This window comes from Musca domestica, unplaced genomic scaffold (assembly GCF_030504385.1).
Source record: "Musca domestica strain aabys unplaced genomic scaffold, Musca_domestica.polishedcontigs.V.1.1 21, whole genome shotgun sequence".
Taxonomy (NCBI): domain Eukaryota; kingdom Metazoa; phylum Arthropoda; class Insecta; order Diptera; family Muscidae; genus Musca; species Musca domestica.
Genome location: NW_026712258.1, coordinates 6453109 through 6470531, shown reverse-complemented (window position 1 = coordinate 6470531; position 17423 = coordinate 6453109). Strand labels below are relative to the sequence as shown.

Genomic DNA, 17423 nt, shown 5'->3' with positions numbered 1-17423 from the left:
ATGGGCTATACATCCGCTTAATCTTATCCGATGACCACTCAAAATGTTCCTAGCCCTGACCGGGCTAGGTCGACTCAGCTCGTTAAACAGTTGTTTTTTTCCAGAACTGGTAGAATGTAAAAGTTTTTACTACAATAACCGATTTTCCCCTTAAGATATGGAGAAAAATTGCAAAACTAATAGATTCTTGTAGGTTCTGGAAAAGACCAAGTATGATTAGCATACAACAATCGGTGAATATCATATAATATATAACCGCATTTATTTACTCATTTCTATTTTAGGGACGGTTTATTAGTAAAACTAATGCTCTGTTTCAGATCTGCAATAGTGTAAAAATGTTTACTACGATAATCTACCTTTTATTTATGATATCGAAAAAAAATTCCAAAACTAGTAGATTATTGCAGGTTCTGGAACAGAGTTTAATGGGTTGTGTCCAAGATATTTTGAAAAACTTGGTGAAATTATTTGTCTGAAAATATTAAATAATAATAAGTCTGATTTGACAGACTTACTTCTAGGTTGAATTCGGCCTTATGTTTTTGATGCACAATAAACGAGACGGACTAACAGAAATAAATCGACTGAGAATATAATTCTACTGTGGAGATATATAGTTTATATTCCGCATTTTACGAAATAATATTGATATGGGGAAATATTACGACTTTCAGTTCAACCTGGAAGTAAGTCTGATTTGACAGACTTACTTCTAGGTTGAATTCGGCCTTATGTTTTTTGATGCACAATAAAGGAGACGGACAAGCAGAAATAAATCGACTGAGAATATAATTCTACTGTGGAGATCTAACGAAATTATGGGTATATATTCCTTTTGCATGTTACGAACAAAGCGACAAAGACATAATACCATGCTTCACAGTGTTTTGAAGGGTATAAACACAAACCATAACGATTCACTCTAGTGGGAGTCCCATCTCTAATAAATGTGAAAATATTTCCAAGAGTGGCTACATGTTAAAATTTTAAACTTTTATAAATGGTATCCTACATAACTTAAATTTTACTAATCGAGGAGCCACTTTTTTATTTTCTTTAGATTAGAATCCATTATGTTACCTTACCTTGCCATCATTTTCTACAAGGCATAGGAATACAACATCTTCTCGCAATAGACGTATAGCAGCATGCAGGGGATATTTTGTTTTGCTCTTTAACATTTTAAAAAGTAAAGGTCCAGACATATGCTCAAAGTCTTGAGGAGTTAAATCTTCCCAATGTGTAGAAATTAGTCCAGAACAGTAATCAAGAAGACTGGCTGCACCAACCTCTTCTGCTACACAATAGAATCGTACACAGGAACGAACACCCACTGATGCCACCAAGGCTCTTTCGCACAATCCCAATAAACCAGGAAGACGAAAGCGGTGGGATGCTTTCAGAAGACCTAATGATAGACGGTCATGTTGTAGATCTACAACATCCGTATAAATCCATCGTAATAGCGCTATTGATATTTCCTCATCCATATCACTCCAATCTAATTGGTTGACGTCGGATAAGACATCTTCCCGCCATTCTTCGGACCTTGCATGAAGAACGAACTTATGGGCTGGCATAACTTTTGTATTCATTTTAATAGTTAAGTCCGAGTATACCGTTCGCCCATACAAGGAAGCAACTGTTAACACCAGCCGAGAAACAAAGCTACTAAATTCGCCAACCGATTCTGAGTCGGATGAGGCAACCGCTTTACTGTATTTCCTTTCTAAGTCCGCATATCCTTTTTGTAGTTTGGTGTATTCTTGTTTAAGCAGCGCTAAATGTTTCTCTAGTTTTTGTAACGTAGCAACATCCGGTGATCCACCTATTCGAAATGAGAAATTTGTATTGAATAATGCAACGCCCATATTTTTGGTATATTTTAGAAAATTCACACAAATGTCAGAAAAATTTAAATTTCATACTCATTGTGCTGCCGAAGCTTTTTCCAACTACAAATGAACAAATTTAGATGAAAATCAATTGAAATTTGAAAATAATTTTCTTTTTTAATCACGCAAAATACACGAAAACACAACTGGAGCTCATATAAAAATGAGAAGTAGGGAGAAAAAAAAATCGACCAAGCAAAAATGCCTGATAAAATTTATAATCAAAACAAAAACCCGACAAGTACAGATAGCCTTTTAGAATGTAAAAATCTGCATAAAGGGTTCTAAAAACCTACTTCCACTGTGAAAACAGCTGTTGGTAAACTACGTTTCAAAACAAAAGTTGCAGCCATGGTAGATTATAGATAGATGCATTGTACCATAGTACAATGAATTCAAGGTAGGGCAGAACTACCATATGATTTAAATTTTTTTATTTTTCTGGCTTAATATGTCAACTTCATTTGCTTATGTATGTGTCTTCTTTTCAATAATAAAAATTGTTCAGAAAATATTCAAATTCGGGTGTTTTCAAAATGCTTATTGCAACGAATGCATCGACAAAATCTACAGTTTTTGTAGCGAAATAAACCATAAGAGATATATAGAACATGATATTGAAAAGAAATTTTGACCATTCATTCTGTTTTCGCGGTTTTAAATTATTTATTCAAAATCAATTCAACAAGTTGTTTGCTTTTTTATTGTTTTGATAGTAATTCTGACATTACAATCCAAACAGGTAGACCTCTATACTTGCAATTTTTTCAAAGTTGACCTACCATGCATGGTACAATGAAGAGAAGGTAGGTCAACTTTGAAAAAATTGAAAGTATAGAGGTCTACCTGTTTGGCTTGTAATGTCAGAAATAGTATCAAAACAATAACAAAATCAAACAACTTGTTGCATTTATTTGAATAAATAATTGAAAACCGCGAAAACTGAATTAAAGGTCAACACTTCTTTTCAAAACCAGGTTCTATATATCTCTTAAGGATTATTTCACTACAAAAACTCTAGATTTTGTCGATGCATACGATGAAATAAACATTTTGAAAACATCCGAATTTGAATGTTTTCTGAACAATTTTTTTATTATTGAAAAGAAAACACATACATAAACAAATAAAGATGACATATTAAGCCAAGAAAATAAAAAAATTGAAATCATATGGTATCATTGCCCTACCTTAATATCATTGTACCATGGATAGATGCATGGCGCAATTACAGAACAAAGTAGAACAAAGCTACCCCAAACACATTTTTTTTCTTTTATGATGAGCTATGTTTGTACCATGGCAGAAGAATACAGGTAGATGCATCAACGCTTAGGAGCATTGATATGTCAAAAAAATTGAAATGTTTTTTTAAAATATAAGTAGATTTTTATATGTTTTCTTATTCTAAGTCAAAAGGAGGCTATTATAATTCGCGTTTTCAAAAATTTTTGCAAATTTAAATAATTTTTCATTCAACATTTTCATTCCCAAAATTGGTTTGACAGTTCATTGTCCCAGCAGCTGTGTCGATGCGTCTACCTATATTCTTTTACCATGGTTTGTACGATACCCAAAGTATTCATGTACCAATACTTAGTGTTTTTGGTTACTGGTTACCGTTTATGTATTCTTTGCTTGTTACTTTATGTCACTTATTTGTAGTAATTTTAAAAGTTACAGCTGGATGTTGTTTTTATTAAAGAATTTACACAATTCATTAAAATGATCGCTGGACAAAGTTTTAAGAAGTAAGTCTAAGAATATTGTATATATCTTGTAATTTTTCCTCTCATTGTTGTGTTTGGACATATAAAAATCTGGTTGTTGTCGGTGTTCGGTGTTCCTGTTGAAAAGTCTATTGCTTAGTTTTATGTTTCCAGGAGTCAGGTTTGACTATAACTTCCGAACCATGACAACTTACCCCTTCATGTGACCACTTGTTGGATAGGTATTTCTATAAGCTTTCAATCGATACCCATATTGTCTATATCGGGTAAGTGGATCCGGGTCCAGGCGGGGTCTTGATCCCGGATTTTTGGGTCAAAAATCTGGGGTCCCGGGTCCGTCCCCCAAGAAAAAAATAGTTTCCCGGGATCAGGGTAAAAATACCTACCTCTGGAAAAAATTTCGAAAAAATCTAAGAGTTTTTACTAAACTAGAGTTGTTCCATGAAAATTCCATATAAGCCGAGAATGCAAATGTTAAAGAGCATAGGACTTAAACAACTGTCTAAGGGAGGTCGATTGTAGATGTCTATAGAATCATTTCTCATTGCCAGTATTCGACGACTAAGAAATTTGCTAAGGCGGAATTGATTTCATTCAGAATTTTTTGAATAATTTCTATGTTGACACAATTATAAGCCTTTTCAACATTTACTGATAGAATGATAATCTTTTCACGTTTGCTTTTATGATAATTAATAGTGTGTAGTATTTTTTTGATGCACATGGAAAAAGACATATGTTTTATATATGCATGTGTGGCAGTATATTGTTATCATCAACAGATTTTTGCATTCTTTTATTGTAAGATTAATAATTTAAAGGGAACTGAAATTGCTGAACATTTCCAGATATTTTCCTTTCTTTGATATTGGGACTATTTTACTTTTTCTCCCGTCGTCTCGGATTTCGCATTTTTTCCCTAACTGATTCATTGCTTCAAATAGGGTTACCTTTGCTGAATCTGAATTATATCGTAAGTAATACCATTAAAGCCGGCAGCGGAGCCTCAAATGCTTGTTCCTTATCATACATTACTACATTTCAAATAATTTCTTGCATTAGTATCATTATTGTGTATATCATACGTTTTTTGTGCGGCTAATTGAAGTTGGTATTGCCTCCTAACATAAGCATTCTACCAAATTTTTGGAGTTTTGTTTTTCTTAAAGGTATAAGTCGTAATTTTGGATTGAATTTCATTAAAATTTGGTTTTAAAGATAGTTTCCCTAAGTTATGAAACAGTTGTTTTTTGCCAAAAATGTTTTCCCTTTGCTTTTGATGTTCTTACATTTTAGTAATATGGGAAGCTGGTGGCTTCCACCTGTAAACAATAATTAAAAGACACAAAGTCTTTACCATTTGAGCGTTTGTAAGACACTAAATATATTTATCAAAATATTTCTTAAGAACTACTTATGATAATATGACTTAACCTAAATCAGGGATGCTCAAAACTAAAAATGAATGTGTATTGGTGCGAGAGAGAGAGAACGTATACTCAAAGAAATTTCAGTTAGCATTCATGAGTTGTTAGCGCCAACTAATGCATAATGATATTATTTTTACAGTGTACTAGCATATTATAGGGGAAATGTTTTGTATAAATACAAATATATAAATTTAATTTCAATTCAACCAAAAAACGTAAATAAAAAATTAAATGTAAATAAACAATTCACTGTATGAAAATTGTTAAAATACGTCTCAATTCGTCATAACTTTTATGCATAAATGTTTTGCCACATAAAATGCATTGAATATTGCCAAAAGCATTTTTAACCATAAAATATGATTGTAGCATTCTGGCATGTAGTTAAGCTGAAATGAAAAATGTAAATGAAACAATTGTTTCGCTAAGTGCATCAACGGTAGCAATGCGTAGAGCGAAACGCGTCTTCATTCGTCGGTGTCTCATCGACGACTGATTCTTATTCTCATTGCGAGTTCGTGTTGGTTTACTTATACTTTTTCGTTCGAGGCTGCCCATAGCTGACCTAAATTATCATTAAGTGTAAATGACAGAAAAGGAGAGATAGATAACAACTGTACACATGCCTATACACCATAAACCATTTGTTTCTTCAAGCCAAGGACTTTCTCTTTGGTCTCCACATTAAGAGCCTGCGTGACTGTAAGGATGACCTTAACATCTTCCGAATACAGCCTCGCTGTCGCATTCAGTGACTTGCTCTGGTAGCAGCGGCTAGTTTGGACTTCTTTAGAAGCATCTCTAAAAACCGCCTATGAACGCCTGGATAGCATATCACGTCTCTTGCCGCGTCCATAAGTTTTTCTTTGGCGAAGTCAAATACGCCTTCTATGGCTTCTTCCGTCTTTAATGTACTCAAGAAGAGTGGCAACCTCTTCCTTTGTTTTCATCATTGGCGGTCATTTTACCGATTCTTCCTCCTGGGTATATGCCTCACCCCTTCTGTCTTCAAATATGACTCGGTGTGCACCGCCCCCACAGTCTTCTGTGCTGAAGTCTCTTTTTGACTCCGCATCCTTTTATTTGACTTGTAAATTTCCTCTGTATGAGATCAATTCCTGCTGTAGTTTTAGCTCGGTAATTTTTCCAAATTTAGCCTAGCTGACAGGACTTCCTCGACATTAAAATTCTTCAACATGTATGCGGAGATTTTTTTCTCCACTATCCTCTACCGATCCGGCTCGAAGGACCAATGTAAACCGGGATCAATAATTAAAAGACGCAAATTGTTTGCCGTTTGAGCGTTTGTAAGACATTAAATTTATTTATTAAAAATATTTCTTAAGAACTACTTATGATAACATGACTTTATCTAAATTATCATTGAGTGTAAATGACAGAGAGAGAGAGAGATAGATACCAACTGTACACATGCCTATGCACCATAAACCTTAGGGGGAGGTCATAAACACGCATAGCTATCTCACATGTGGCAAGCAAACATTCTGCACTTGCTTATCAGTCTGAGTAAATATTACATCCCCTAATCTAACTCCACCATAACACATGCAGCAATTGAAAATTCTATATTATTTATTTCTAACTCGAAGGTCTGCTCACCGCATTTTCTTTTTTTATTTAATGTGGACTGTATTAAGATCCCTGTTTAACAAATCCCTCTCATCTGCACTAGGTAGCCCCGCTATTCTTTTTTATTATAAAAACATGTTCACTTATCCGTGAACACACAAATCACAGAATTTTTTTTCCATTGTATGGGTAAATTAGAATTTGTAAAGGATAGGTCCAAACCGAATCCTCTTAAGTCAATAACAGCTTTTTTAAAGGTATGGCTACCATCACTTAAACATCGAAATTTTGTAGCATCAAAATTTCATTTATAGTATTCCCACGTTGTGAAACAAATATATTACCATGGGCAGAAGTCTCGCATTAAAGTCACCACATATGAGTGTTTGGTTGATATTAACTAGAGGTATTAATGAACTGAAACTAAAGTTAAATTGTTAGTTTGACATATGAGTATGTTAAGAGGGGGTTCAAATGAGATCTTTTGGAAATTAATGTTTCTTTTAAAGAGTATGACTACGCCAACATACTTATCACTTGAAAGGTGATAAATTTTTACTTTTATTAATTTTAATTAATTAATTAAATATTTCACTAAGTAATCATATATCTATTTTAATGTTTGTTTTTTGTTAAACTTTGTACATTATATTGTAGTAGATTCATGTTTTGTATAAAAATGTTAATTTACAGGTTATGTATTTTTATGAGCATTGTGTTTTGGATTCTATAAATGGTTTTCTTGCTGCAAATGGGAGTAGATATTGCTGGAAGCTTTCTAACACGTTTTAAACCTTCTGTACTATTGAGAGAGGTGAGTATTTTTGACATAGTTTTGAGTCCGTTGCAAAGTGGTCAATACTGTTACAAAGAATACAACGCGGCGAGCTGCATATGTCTAAAATTATCATTTTATTGCAATTTAGGCATTTTTGTTAACCTGCAATAAATGGCAATGTGTCCTTGACGTCCACAATTCAAACAGAGGCGTAAAGGAGGCACATACAGTTCTGGTATTATTTTTGTTCCACATATAACTATTTCAGTGGGTACGCCATCGTATATGTTTAATGGTTTCAGTGTATTCAAAAATATTTTTTTTGGTTTTCTTGAGAACCGATAAACTGAGACTACGTCCATATCGTTGTTGGCTTCAACTTGTTGTTTTATCGTAATAGCGGTAGTACGTTTTGATGGTGTAGAAACGTTGCACGAACCCTTCCGGAATGAAGTCTTTGATTGAGACCTATTGTTTTAAATTTCCATTTTGGGCTAAAAAGGTTTGCTGAGATTGCGTTATTAAAGGTAAACGTTAAGGTGTTGTAACCAATATTTTTGCAGGCTAATCTGTGATGTTTATTTTCTGAAATTTGGCATAGAGGTGTAGAACGCAATTTTTCTTTCTTGTACTAATAGGGGTTTCTGAAGAAACTAATACAAAGAAAGGGCCAGGATAATACGGTGTAATTGTATTCATCTGTGTTTTTACTAGTGCGTTTGTATTGGTGTTTGGAGTATTAACCGGCATTCCATTATTGATTTTTAATACTTTTGTTTCATTTGCAATTCTACTAGCTTTCCTTTTGTTTTGTTTCCGCAAAGGCGGAGGATATCCAAATCCTCTTCAGAAATGAAAAAATTCAAAAAAGGCACGTATGTTTGTGTTTATTTTTGCGAAAATTGTTTGTTCGTTTTTGGGATTTGTTGTTGTTTTTTAAATGTCGCGAAAAATTCTACAGTCAACAGAAGTTGATGAGCGACTATGAAACAAAGCCTACGGTTGCATATTTTAAATATTATTTGACACTATAAGACTCCTGCACAGAGTTGCATTTTTCTAGTTTCTTTGAAGTTGAGCAACCTTTCTTATTTAGCCATGGGTAGATGCACCAACGCTTGGGAACATTGATATGCAAAAATTTGAAGAATGTTTTTTTATACGACGACAATCCGATGTTTTTAAGATATGCATTTTTTAACATCTTTAACGAATTAAAATAAAATTCCTTTCAAATTTTGTTATGTACCGCCTGCAGTGGTGCTTAAGGTGGGGTTCCATCTAGCTCAGGAATGCAACTCTCAGGGGGTTCTCCACCCTTCCACCTTTAGGCCTAGGGTACTAACAATCAAAATGTAAAGGGGAAAAACACAAATAAAACAACACGATCACAAACACGACACGCACTCATGGCAAAAAGAGCTTGGTGGTTATGACTCCTCCACTCTGCCCACCCAACCTTGATCCTTTGCACCCATTCTCATTGGTTTCAAGGGCCCATTTTTCCACAAGAAGTTAGAAAGAATTTAAGTTCAAGTTAGAAAGAATTTTAACATTCAAACATATACATTTATTAACATTACCTTTATCATGGTTTCTTAACGGATTATTAACACCAAACAACACGAGGAATGTGAGTCAATATTCTGGACGACAACAATTTTCACACTAGGTATTCGGCCAACTCGGGCTATTTTTACTCATCTAAGATATTCTGCCTAATGGAGCTCGATTAGGTAGTGTTAGACATTTATTTAACCTGTCTAAAAAAAACGTTTCGTCTAAACCTAGTTGAACGTTGAGGGCGTTCCTTCACTCACGTCGAACAAGTTTCGTGGTAATAATTTTCCTCACAATAATAATACTTAAATTTTACGTCGAATCAATTGAATAATTATTTAATTTTCTTTGTTAATTTATTTCAGGTCAAATTGGTTAGCGGTCACCTCACACCCGTTGATAAAGCGCTTCGGTGCCGGTTCCGAATAACCTGAGGTAACTATTTAAAAATTTTTTATCTTCGTTGCCTGCTTGGCCAGATACTTAATTAGCTTGTGGGAACTTATGTCGGCGGAAATTATATGGCCCTTTTCTGGCACAACGGACACTGTCGCATCAATCTGCTGGCAATAATAGGAATTTTAGATGTCGGCACAAATTTTTATGACATATAGCCGGTTTAAATAAGGCGACCTTCCGCGTAAACTGTTGGAAGGCCTCGCAATGGCTTGCAATCTGATGGCATCTTAAATTGAAGGGACACAACACTTGTTACAAACGACATTAGACAACACTATAGCTTAAAATTACATCTTTGATTTTTATCCATCACACGCAGCCGTATATACCCGTCAATAAAACTTAATTTTGTATTGTTGTTATATGCCGACTTTTCTCAAATGGTCGATTTTGGCAAACGAAGTATGTTTTTTCTATAGCGCACCAATAAAATCTGATTTTCATTTGGTTTTGTAGGTGTGTGATCCGACTACCTGTATTCTTTTACCATGGTTACAGCGATACCTAACAGTGGAACCTAAATTCGACGCCCTGAGTCGACGATTTTTACCGCATAATTTGAAAACATGTATTTATATGAGTGTTACCCAAATAAGTCGGGCGTATAAAAATTTCAAAGTTGAAAATGTTCAGCATTGAAAATTAAACGATTTATTATGGTATCATAGCCTTACCTTGATTTTATTTTACCATGGTAGATTCTAAGATATGGACTTGATGTATTTGGGTAAGACCATGGCACAATTACATAATGTAGAAAAAAGTTACTACCTAAATACATTTTTTCTTATATTTGAAAGAATCCATGGTAAAATTAAGAAGATAACGTCATTTCAAAAATACCCATTTGGTTTGTGTATGTACAATGGATTTATAAATACAAATTGCCAAAATGTTGTCAAATGAATAATATTTGACAAAATTGTAATCATATGATTGCATGAATTTAAGATATGGCCTTGACGTATTTGGGTAATACCATGGCACAATTACAGAATGTAGAACAAAGCTACCCCCTAAATATATTTTTCCTTTAGGTGCCCCATATACACATTTTGTGCATTGTTTGTTACGTGCGCCAAGGAGGCGGCTTGGGGATGTTTCCCATTCGGACTCCGGCCAACCCAGCCTTATTCTCTAGGGTGTACTCCCAACCCGGATACCATCAGCCCCTGACACGCAACATAAAACTAGGAAACCAAAATCAAAATGAAGCTAAAATAAAAGTGCAACAACATCAATGAAACCTAAACCCGATGGCTTTAAGTTCGAACACATTACTATGATCACTGCATTTCTATCATACTCCCAGTGACCCCTATGAACCGCCCACATCCATCACTTACCTCATCCTTTTAATCCTCCATATTTTGTTTAACATTTTATACTATACTATATAAGTCACATCATGTTTATTAAAAAAAAACTCCTAATTCTAACAAAAATCTTCAATATCGTCAAAGGTATTTATAAATTTTCTTAAAAATTTTATACAAAAAACAAAAAAAAAACCAAAAAATTTTAAATAAGAAGAAACACAAAATAATAAAAAGTTGTTTTAAATTTAGTTTCTGTAAAGATTTTTTAACGCAAACGCACTTCCTGTTAGGAATGACTAAATCGAACGGTCTTAAGACCAACAGACAATATCTCTTTACTTTTTTGATGATTGAGTTCATCCACTGATAATAGTTGCAAAGCAAACAAATACAGAATTTAGACAAGATGAAAAAAATCTGTTTTAAATAACACTTCCCACTCTATTGTCCTCGTAAAAAGAGATCTTTTCTGGAAGTCTGTTAAGGGCGAATCAATTAAAATTAGCTTTGAAATTGCTGTGGAGAAAATCATGCAATCATAAAAAATCAATAAATATATACTTATAAATAAATGAACAAATAAAATGTCGTTAAATATAAATATTAATAAATAGTTAAATCAGGCAAAATTAATAAATAAAAAAACATGTAAAATTAATGTATAGTAATTAATATATAGCAAAATTAATATATGGATAAATCATGCAAATTAAAAATTTAAAAAAACCGTGAAAATCCGTTTCAATTTGATGTGGTCTCAGTTGATGTGATGTTTTGATTTAGCCTTGGAATTAGACTTATGTTGTTTCTCATTCCGTTAACAACATTCCAAAGCAATCACAGCGTTATTTTAAGGAACTTGGTGTTATTCTTGGGCTCCAGAATTATATATATTTAAAAATATTCATTTTAGAATATTTTGACGAGCGCAAATGCGGCGAATTCGCCTGTTTTAATTGACTTTGTATCTCGGGCAAATTAATGTGTTGGTGCTGAAGTTGGAATGAGTGGATATCAGAGAGACAACAGGTACTGACCCATAGATGGCGGTCGGTCAGTTTTTTTTATCTCAAATAAATGTTGGGAAAATTTAATTCCAACCTTTTCTAAAAATAAATCTTCATGGACTTGCTTCCCGTCCTTCCGGGTCGCAACTACATCCACTGATTGGGGATTGGGGACCGCTTCATTTTTTCACATGTGGAAGTCCGGTTATCTCCACCAAAAGTCCTGACTGAGCATACCTAGGCATGACAATAGTGTCTTCCATTAACAAAAGACAAGACACACATCGGTGGCAAGGGACTGGGATAACCTTTGCCACCCAAAGCACAATAATTAGCAATGGGCATGGCTAACCATACCACCATCCTATAGTTACCCTCCTGAAGTGCCCCAAAAAACACAAACATTGTCTAATGATAAAATCCCCCCATATATGTGGGAGTTATGAAAAAATTTTGCGTGGATATTGAGACCGCCACGGGAGAAAAAGGTCTCAACTTGAGACCTTTCCACGCAAAATTTGTTTTTGTGTACAGGGCCGGATTTGGTCTTTAGACGGTCCCCGCAACAAAACCCCAACGCTGCGTGGTCCTCGACCTTGGTAGTTTCTGCAGCCAACGTGGGAAACTCTCACAGCCTGAGATAAAGCCGGACCATAACTTTAGGGAAGTATAAATATGCCATTTTTCGACGTAATTCAATTACATTTGTGAAATGTGTGTATCGTTTCAGGTGTATGGACGAACCAGCTTAGGGCTTCTGGGCAAGGATGGATCTACTGTGGTATCTCAAACTGTAAATCCTTATTTTAAAATACCTCCCAAATATTTAAATTGGGTATAGCCCATAATTAGTGGAGAGTGTAAAAATAAAGTCGGACAATTACGTTCATAAAAGATTCAGGTACCTCGTATATCACAGTCAGGAAATCGTTATATTGCACTACAACTTTAAGGTTTAAATACTGTTAGGACATCGCCAACATGAATGCTTAATCCTAATTTTATCGTTCTTTATATTGCATTTACGATTACGAGAATACCTTTTAAATTTTCTAGTTCATACATGTTCTCGCCTAAGGGTTTCACAATCCGACATCTAATAAACTTTTTGCAATATTTAGCGTTTAAATTCTTTGAGAAGTCAGACTGCACGATTTTTAGGCGATACCCTTCTTGCCCTGGTCTAATTTTTACCACTCTTGTCCTCTTGTTATACTTCTCGGAACTGGTTAAATACTCTTTGTGTAAGTTTTCTTTTATTTTGTTGCGCAGAAGCTCGAGTTTCTCGGGCCTCTGCAACTCTTTAACCTCATGATCCGTCATCGACATGAGTTTTCGGACAAGCTCATAATTGGTTCCTCTCAAATACATGTGGAATCCGAAAAGGGCAAAGAATGGTGTGGTTCCAGTTGCAGAGTGCACCGAGTTACGTAGCGCACATTCGATAACGCGTTCGTATGCGTTTGACTGTGGGGAATAGAACGCGATTTTTATGTGCGTAATCTTGTAGCTTTCGATGTAAATTGAGCCCGTTATGACTGTGGATGACTTCAGGCACTCCGAATTTATGAAAAACTTCATCCACAAGGAACTTAATTACTTTGGCCGTAGTGACGTCTTTCATTGGCTTTAGAAAGGTGAATTTTGAGAAATGATCCACTACTATATATATGTGTTTCCCAATTTGGACCTAGGGTATTTCCCTAAAAAGTCGATGAACAACTTTTGAAACGGTCTTTCCGTTATAACTTCCTTTCCAATTTGAGGCATTGAATTTCGATTACAGGACTTTGATTCCTGAAATTTTTGACAATTACGAACATTTTGCCTTATTTGTGTGGTCATATTTGGCCAATATAATAATCTTTTGATCCCTTCAAGAGTCTTTTGTACCCCTCCGTGACATAAAGTAGTTGCGTCATGATTTTTTTCTATCACCTTTTGTGTGATCCCACTTGAAAGCCATATTGTCCACCCCCGCCATCTACTTCCTGGTTAGAGAGATGTCTTTTAAAAACTATTTCGTTTTCTACCTTGAGATCAGGTAATTTTTCTGAATTGGCAGTAATGGTTTTTATCAAGTCCTTGTACTCATCACTCTTAAATTCTCCGATTCAAAATCGAAATATTCCACATGATCCATTTCTGTGCTTAATATCAAAATCGTAAGACTGTAATAAAAGTGACCAACGAGACAAGCGCCCACTTAAATGTTTCAACGACATAAGCCATTTTAGAGATGCGTGATCAGTGATAACCGTAAACGGCATCATTTCGACATAAGGTCTGAATCTTTTTATGGCCATTACTGCTGCTAAACATTCTTTCTCCGTGACCGTATAATTTCGTTGACAAGAATTCAACTTTTTGGAGTAAAACGCAATGGGATGCTCTCCTTGATTGTCATCCAATTGGTAAAGAACAATCCCTATACCATGCTTTGATGCATCGCGCTGGATATAAAAATGTCGTGAAAAATCGGTCTTCAGTTGGCCTTGTCCTACGATGAACCCTAAGTACTCAATTTCTTTGAAGTAAAATTGCGATTTTTTATTCCTATAGTGAGGTTTGCCCTCTTTAGGCATATTGCCACTTCATTGAGAAGACGCAAGTGCTCGTTGATGTAACTGGAGATCACCAACAGATCACCTAGATAAATGAAAACATGTTGTTTTAGTTGTTGAGGAATAACCTTATCCATTAGCCTGCATAATCGCTGCGCTGCGTTACAGAGGTCGAATGGCATAACCCTGAATTGGTATACGGGCCTTCCATACCATCTCTGTTTTGTTAATTTTCTAGCGTCCGGGCAAAACCTTTCTAACCACAGTGGTGCGATTGCTCCACGAGCTGTTGCTCTCTTCAATAATATACAGCCGCTGCATCTTATCTATCTATGGCATAACCCTGAATTGGTATACGGGCCTTCCATACCATCTCTGTTTTGTTAATTTTCTAGCGTCCGGGCAAAACCTTTCTAACCACAGTGGTGCGATTGCTCCACGAGCTGTTGCTCTCTTCAATAATATTCAGCCGCTGCATCTTATCTATCTCTTCATACATAATTGCCTGGACGGCAGGGGATAACGGATAGTGACGATCTTTGGCGGGTTGTGCTCCCTCAATCAATTGGATCGTATGTCCAGGTGTGTTTTACCGAGACCCTTTTCTTCAAACGTCGCAAAGTTCTTGATGAGATCGTCGAGTTGTTGTTGTTTGGTGGATAGTTCATGGGAATTCATTTTGTTCGCTTCGTCTTCGAGTATCTCTTTTGGTATGTTATCTATCTTTAGCTCATTAATTAATTTCGACCTCTGCATATAATATATGATCCACATGATCTATGTTTTTGACTGAATCTACAATTAAATTCATTTCCTTTCTCTTCTCTTTATTTTTTTTTTCATAATTTATGAATTTAAGATTCCTTAACATTAATGGGTTAATTGCATTTCGTAGTCGTAGTGCCAGGATTACCGCATTTATAAAAGAAGAGGGACCGGACTGTATCTGCACATTCCCTGATATTGGCTGTACAAGCTTTGCCCGAATCTGACCCATGATATGAAAATAGGTATTAATTGACTCATTGTGTTGTTGCTTTCGTTGTGCTAGTTCGGTTATGATTCCAAAGTTCGATTTTGAGGATTGATATTGGCTCAATAGACTATATTTCAATCCTTCACAGTCATGAAATCGATTGGTCTTTTGGAAAAGCCAATACCAAGATTCCGCTCTACCAGTGAGTAGCAATGGGAAATCTCGGATTATCTCAGACCATGGTATGTTATAGTGCAATTGAAAATACTCCAATCAATACACAAATTCTTCAACACCCAATCCCGAGGAACTACCATCAAATTGCAATCCTAATTTTTTTTATCCCAAATCCGTACCTAGGGTCAAATGTTCCTACTGGAGACATGTTGCCTACAGGGCCTTTAGCGACATGCGTCCCATTATGACAAGGCATATTTGCCATTGGCTGGGTTGTCCTTGGCTCAGTCAGATTTGGGTTTGTTTTATTTATATGAAACACGGTGGGGTTACTCTGATTCGGAATTGGAAGCATCCTTGAGATAGAGGAAGTCATCGGTGGAAGGATATTCATAGCCCTAGCAGAACCTGGCTGTCGATTTCCCGAGAGTTCAGTGTTGATTCAGACTCATTTGTTTTCCCGGTGTTTAATTCTATTAAAGATTTCTTTATTTAACTCATTTCCTTCTGAAGATTTTGTATTTCGTTTTCTATTAGACGATGTCCTAAGACATTATCCCGGAATGAGAATCCTGATGCATCCTGAATTTGACGCGACTATCCCGATCCACCTTGAAGGAAAACGGGCCCTATGGAATTAGACACCGGTGAACTCACATTTATGGTCTGGGAAAGGTCCCGAATTATCCTATCTCCACTGGGATTAGCTTCGGCCATGTCGGGGTCAGTACTGTTGTCCTTTTTCTTCTTATTTTCGATTATGATCGACCGATTCGAATCAAAAGTTGTAGGCCGATTCTTTGCTCTTGCACGAGTTTCACAGCTCATACCACTCAAACACCATCAAATTTCCTCTTTAGACTATTAACAAGTTTTCACACAAAGTATTACTATAAAGTTTAGGAAATTGATTGTAAATTCAGTTATTTATTTTCTATTTAATTTTTTTCAGGAGGATTAAAAGTCGAGGCGGTTTTAAAGCCCTCAAAATGGTTTTCAATGATGTTGATGCTAACAATTGATACGTAGATACTACTACAACCTTTTTTGTGACTGGATATGCTCTACCAACGGCAGTATCCCTCAATCCCACTGTAATAGATACATCAACCTTAGATACGTTATGCTTATATCTGTATATGTATGTAGAATTGAATCACTACAACAAGTACTAAGCTGATACTATATTTTTTAAATCATCATACGTTTTGCTACTACCTCGTGTAAACCTATAACACTGTAGGACAAATAATATGATGGGTTGTACTCGTCATGACCTTCCTTAACCTAATGCATCTTTGGAAAAAAATTGAATAAAAATAAATACAAAATAATAAAAAGTTGTTTTGAAATTAGTTTCTGTTAAGATTTTTTTAACGCAAACGTACTTCCTGTATGGAATGACTGAATCGAACGGTCTTAAGACCACCAGACAATATATCATTACTTTGAGTTCATCCACTGATAATAGTTGTAGAACTTCAATTGCAAAGCAAACAAACACAGAATTTAGACAAGATGAAAAAATATGTTTTAAATAACACTTCCCACTCTAATGTCGTCGTAAAAAGAGCTCTTTTCTGGAAGGCTGTTAAGGGCGAATCAATTAAAATTAGTTTTGAAATTGCTGTGGAGAATATTATGCAATCATAAAAAGTCAATAAATATATATTTATAACTAAAAGAACAAATACAATGTTGTTAAATATAAATATTAATAACTATTTATCAAAATCAAGCAAAATTAATAAATAATAAAATCATGTAAAATTAATATATAGTAATGTCATGCAAAATTAATATAATATAAACCGTGAAAATCAGTTTCAATTTGATGTGGTCTCAGGTGATGTTTTGGAATAGACTTATGTTGTTTCTCATTCCGTTATCAACATTCCAAAGCAATCACAGCGTTATTGTAAGGATCTTGGTATA

The 17423-nt window shown here is 35.1% G+C and overlaps 1 protein-coding gene and 1 long non-coding RNA gene across 3 annotated transcripts; one reads left to right on the top strand and one right to left on the bottom strand.

The window, feature by feature from the left end:
* Window positions 1-375: 375 nt before the first annotated feature.
* LOC131802472 (rabankyrin-5-like) lies at window positions 376-2168 on the bottom strand. Its single transcript, XM_059122817.1, has 2 exons — window positions 1932-2168; window positions 376-1831 (listed from the first exon to the last, which is right to left on the bottom strand). Exons 1-2 carry the CDS (start codon window positions 1933-1935, stop codon window positions 1080-1082), a joined length of 756 nt encoding a protein of 251 aa, XP_058978800.1. The 5' UTR covers window positions 1936-2168; the 3' UTR covers window positions 376-1079.
* Window positions 2169-3374: 1206 nt separating this feature from the next.
* LOC131802454 (uncharacterized) lies at window positions 3375-16814 on the top strand. Of its 2 annotated transcripts, XR_009342207.1 has the most exons (4): window positions 3375-3649; window positions 9352-9847; window positions 9902-10013; window positions 10483-10553. It is a non-coding gene; the product is annotated as an uncharacterized LOC131802454 (long non-coding RNA). The 2 variants fall into 2 exon arrangements; XR_009342206.1 differs by lacking the exons at window positions 9902-10013; window positions 10483-10553 and adding an exon at window positions 16441-16814 and having other exon boundaries at window positions 3500-3649; window positions 9352-9421.
* The last annotated feature ends 609 nt before the right edge of the window (window positions 16815-17423 follow it).